The sequence below is a fragment of the Pseudophryne corroboree genome, chromosome 5 (genome assembly GCF_028390025.1).
Source record: "Pseudophryne corroboree isolate aPseCor3 chromosome 5, aPseCor3.hap2, whole genome shotgun sequence".
In the NCBI taxonomy this organism is placed as follows: Eukaryota; Metazoa; Chordata; class Amphibia; order Anura; family Myobatrachidae; genus Pseudophryne; species Pseudophryne corroboree.
In genome coordinates, this window is record NC_086448.1 from 439,908,879 (window position 1) to 439,913,885 (window position 5,007).

Consider the following 5,007-nt stretch of genomic DNA (forward strand, 5'->3'; position numbering starts at 1 on the left):
AGAATCAGCGCTGCTGATCATCCAATAAATTAGCATGTAAAAATGATGACACATAAACCATACATATAAAATTTGAACCATGTAAATGGTAATGAATAAAAGTCCAGCTGGATATATATAAATGAGGCAGATGAAATTTATAAATATAGACCAGGTAAGGATAAACGGAGGATCATGTGAATTTTCAATAGACTGCTTAGGGGGGGTATCCAATTAGAGGTGAAACAACATCTGCCATTTTTGCACTTTTTCTGATGTCTCACCGATATTTTTTTACAGACTATCCTATTAGATTGCCTATAAAAAAAGACATATCTTTGCATGAAAATGGAGCGGTTTCCGGGGATTTAGTGGCAGGCAAAACAAAATCCCTGATAACCATGGCGACCTGCAGTGTCCCTTGCCTACCGCAGCAGCAACAGACTGGGACTGCAGGGAGGGAGCCGGCGCTGTGACCCCCGGCAGGGAAGCCGGGGCAGCACCGTGACCCGCATCCCCCATCTTCACCCAGCAGCGGTCACATGACGGGTGAGCCGGGTTTCTCCTATGAACCTGAAGGAACTTCAGAGTTTCTTGGGGTTTGCCAAGAACTACAGTCATTTAATTAGATTTCCTCCACTGTGGAACCTCTTACTAGGAAAGAAGCCAATACTGCACAATGATATAAAAAAGAACACCACGAATTTGAAACTCTCAAGAGACTCCAGACTGCTGCAGTCCTCCATAACCCACACCTGGAACTACCATTCATTGGAACTTGATGTCCCCTAGTCCATTGGTGACTCTGCAACCGTTAATTAAGTTGTACCAAACCACAATGGTTGCTGGGAAATCCATCAACTCATTGAGTTTTCTGACACTTTGGTTATGCTATTGAATTTCAGCCTTAAAGAACACAGAGGTATGTTTAACATTTTCATATGCTGTAGATCTTTGAATTTATTATACTCTGGTATTATGAGACATTGATATAATAGGAAGTAATAACTTAATACAGTACATAATAAAATATTATATAAGGGGGTTGACATAATGACGTCATTACCTATGCGTGGTTTGCGTTGCGTGAACGATAACACCCAAATGGACAATCGGATGAAAATTTGGATTGCACCTCCAGTACTGTATGTAGAATTGAATAAACTACAAAAATGTTCCTGTCACTTTTTACCGTATCTGCTACGAGTGCTCCTCAGGTAACGCCAAGAACCATGGATTAATATTTACTTACATTAAGACGTCTCAAATTACATCTCTATAGATTTACCAAATTTTTAACACTCATATTTAAAACCGTGAAAATTAGAAACTCCTGTGTGAAGAACGGGTAGAACAGCTAGTATAATATTTTTTTATAGCTAATAATTATACCATCAACAATGTGCATTTATCTTCAGCTCACTATGATCATCAGTGACACAGGGAATGTACACAAGTTGTAGAGTTTGTATCCCCAGAGCTGGTGGCTGCTGGGAGCACTCACAAGAACACAGCTTCAGATTGGTGCAGTCACACAGGCTAGTGCAGAGGCCCAGTTTGAATTTTGACAAATATATGAATGGACTGATGACAGCATTGAAAACATTCAGCAGCCTGGCAGTTTCACTGAGCAAGTTGATAACATTGGCCCACCTACATTTATCATGACAAGATGGGGATGTCAAATATACAAAGCAAACAATAAGAATAGCATAGCTAGATGATAGACACAAGATAAGAAATGATGATATATATGCAATATCCAGTTTGATTACTTTCCCCATATCATAGGGTAGTCTAGTTTGCTGACAACATAAATACACCATTATTTTAACAAAGCATGGAACAATTACAACAGTTGGAATGAGAATATTAGGAACGAAAAACATTGTAAAAGACCACACTGAGGCAAAGCTTAGTGCATTTCCAATATTCATGGCACCACACAAATGCTTAGACCCCCCATAAACAGTGAATGGGGTATACACGTAGCTTAATGAAGCTATGACTGTGCTTAGTGTCCATGATGTCATGACCACCATTTTACCAAACTTTACATTCTTATATTGGATTGAGGTCACAGGGAAATGAATAGAAACAACACGGTCAACACAAATAATACAGATCAGTAAAGTGCCTCCAAAGTGTCCCAAAGCATTGGTGAAGTTCATTATTGAACATGCATACTTTCCCAGATGCCAATCATATTGCTGGTTTAAATACATGCCCCACACCGGACATGGCAAGAGAAAAATGATATGGGCAGCTGCAATATTTACTAGGTATATGTGAGAAGTCGTCCATTTCTGAGCTCCTCTAACTGTGCTGAGGATTTTTAGAATATTAATAGCAATAGCTGTGAATGTCAAAACATAAAATATATCTGAAAAAATCTGAGCAGCAACAACATTAATATGTTTACAATCTTCATTTGTGACTTGTGGAATCCTAAAGATATTCAGGCCCTCTGTACAGTTGTCAGTTGTAGAGTTGTCTTCCCTTTTAGATGCCTCCATTTTCTGAGCATATGTTGAGTGTTTTACCCATTTGTTGACATATAATTATTGGTTCTAAACAGGATAGAGATATAATGCAATAAGTTAGTTAGGACTACTAAAAATGAAACAAATATTAAAATACACTATGTAGACAAACATGATTGGACACTACCCCACCATGCAAGCAAAATGGTATGCTCCTGCAGCAGACAGGCATTCATGAAGGTATAAAACGGGTAGAGGGACACTAATTAGATCATTTGCTAATGAAACGGCTTGCCAAAAGAAGTTAACTGAGTTTCTAAAGGGGATCATTGTAGGCTGTGCAATATCATGTTTCCAGGGCAGTGTTAAGTTTGACAAGGATTTAGCCTTAAGCCAAGTTTTAGTCTTAGTCGCTTAGGTAAAATTGTAGTTGGTTTATAGTCACATTTTATCCTTTATCTTTTGCTTTGTTTTAGTCAAGCTTTAGTAAGTGGATTTCAGTTTCCATATCAGTCTACTTTAGTCAATGTTATAGTCAGAACTTTTTTAAAGAGTTTAATGATACTCTAATGGATTTTGTTGAAGAATGTTTCTATTAAAATCCCCTTGAGAAGTTTGCATACCTTTAGCTATGTGTTTAGTAATCTAGGCTCAATAGGCTGAGAATGTGTTCCATACCGAATCAGACTTACCGTAGTGCTCCCATATATCATATAAAAATTAATGCCTTAAGATTGTTATAGCAAACAAGTGCAATACACAATCCTATTTCCTTCACAGCTGGTCATATTTATTTTCTGTAAATATCTTGAACACATAATTGTTCTTACAATTTTAATACCCTAATTTCAGGGTTAATTTTGACAAGGATTTTAAATTTTATTTTAGTCTTAATTGCTTTTTTCCTGGTGTTTTAGACAAGATTTAGGAGGTCATTCAGACCCGAACACAGCCACGCATCTGTACTCAGTGGTTACAATAGGTTGTCCTGCGCATGCGCACTGGCCACAGTGCACATGCATGACCTTACACGTTGCTGCCAGATCCCGGAAAGATGCGGACGCAGTGTGATTGACAGCAGCAGGCGTTCGGGGGCTGCAACGCAGTGTTGGGGGGCCAAATGGGGGCGGGGCGGGAGAACTCTCACAAAATCTCTCACTTCCTGATTCTCTCACCATATTAAATTCTCCCCTTTGGTGTTATAAGTATTAAGGACCTTATTCAGTAAGGATTGCAAAATTTGCAAATGGCAATCCAGCTGATTATCGAACATCTGCGCATGTGCAGCATTCGCACTGCGCCAGCAAAAATAGCTACTAGAAATGCGTACAGATTGTGATCACAATGCAGCCGCTGTATTCCATAAACCGCCATTTTCTGGGTGTGTCTGAAAAAATGAAAGCGTACCCAGGCGTTTTTAAGGAGGGCCTCTGACGTCAGCGATGACCACTTCCAGCCTCTTGTGTAGCAAAAATTGTGGATGACTTTGCCTGTTGCCAATAGGAAAAATCTTCGATGTGCAGGTAATTGCGTATGGTTTTGCAATCAGCCCGCATATTGAGATGTATTTGCAATTTTTGCAATGGGCGTTATTTCTCAATTTCTATGGGGCAACTATTTGATTGCAGTAACTGCTACTTAGCAGAAATTGCAATCCTTACTATGAGTATTGTTTACACGTTTTCAAACATTTTAATTACCTGTTTATGTGAACACATATATTGTTATATATTTCTCCCACTATTATACTATGCTATTTTTGTGCTGAAATGGTTTATTTAAAAAATTATATATATATATATATATATATATATATATATATATATAATTTAGAGTGTGAAGATTGGTGGCACTCAAGCAGGCTTAGTAAATGCAAAAAGAAGTTCCTTTATTTGCCTACATGTTTCGGGGAAAAGCACCCCGTCCTCAGGGCTAGACAACAATAAAAACATACACATACAACACTTAAATACACCACAGGAAAAGTCATTAGTGCAGAGATTGTACTCACCTGTCTTCACGGCGCCACCGACCGTCCGCACATGCTGCACACTTCCGTGTCGCTGGGCAATGACGTCACGGTGCGCCGCGGGGCAGGGAGATCGTCATGGAAACAAACATTAATCAATTACAGGCTCCCATAAAACCTGTAGGAAAAAACATACAAAACTACAAAAATACGGTATAAGACAGCACATTTAAAATACATAGATATCATCGTTTAGGGGGAAATCCTGACAATACCTAACTGTCACCATAATCTCGTCTCAATAATGATATTCAGAACTTCTGGTGTTAAATCCTTCTACTGCGAAAAAAAAACAGGACTTGCTCAATAATAATTAACAATTAGCTATTAGCTATTAGCAGCCTCCCCTACAGAGAACATATAGGAATACCTTTAAAGATTATATAAGCCTAAAGAAAACACTGTAATCCCAGGTTTTCATTAAGGCCACCAGGGGACAGTGTTCCTAGCCTAAAGATCCAACGGGATTCCTTCTGTAAAAGTAGTCTATCCCTATTACCACCCCTCAACGAGATG

At 38.7% G+C, this 5,007-nt stretch overlaps 1 protein-coding gene across 1 annotated transcript; it reads right to left on the reverse strand.

The window, feature by feature from the left end:
* Positions 1-601: 601 nt before the first annotated feature.
* On the reverse strand, positions 602-4,597 carry LOC134929112 (C-C chemokine receptor type 5-like). Its single transcript, XM_063924918.1, has 2 exons — positions 4,474-4,597; positions 602-2,549 (listed from the first exon to the last, which is right to left on the reverse strand). Exon 2 carries the CDS (start codon positions 2,493-2,495, stop codon positions 1,374-1,376), a length of 1,122 nt encoding a protein of 373 aa, XP_063780988.1. The 5' UTR covers positions 2,496-2,549; positions 4,474-4,597; the 3' UTR covers positions 602-1,373.
* Positions 4,598-5,007: the final 410 nt, after the last annotated feature.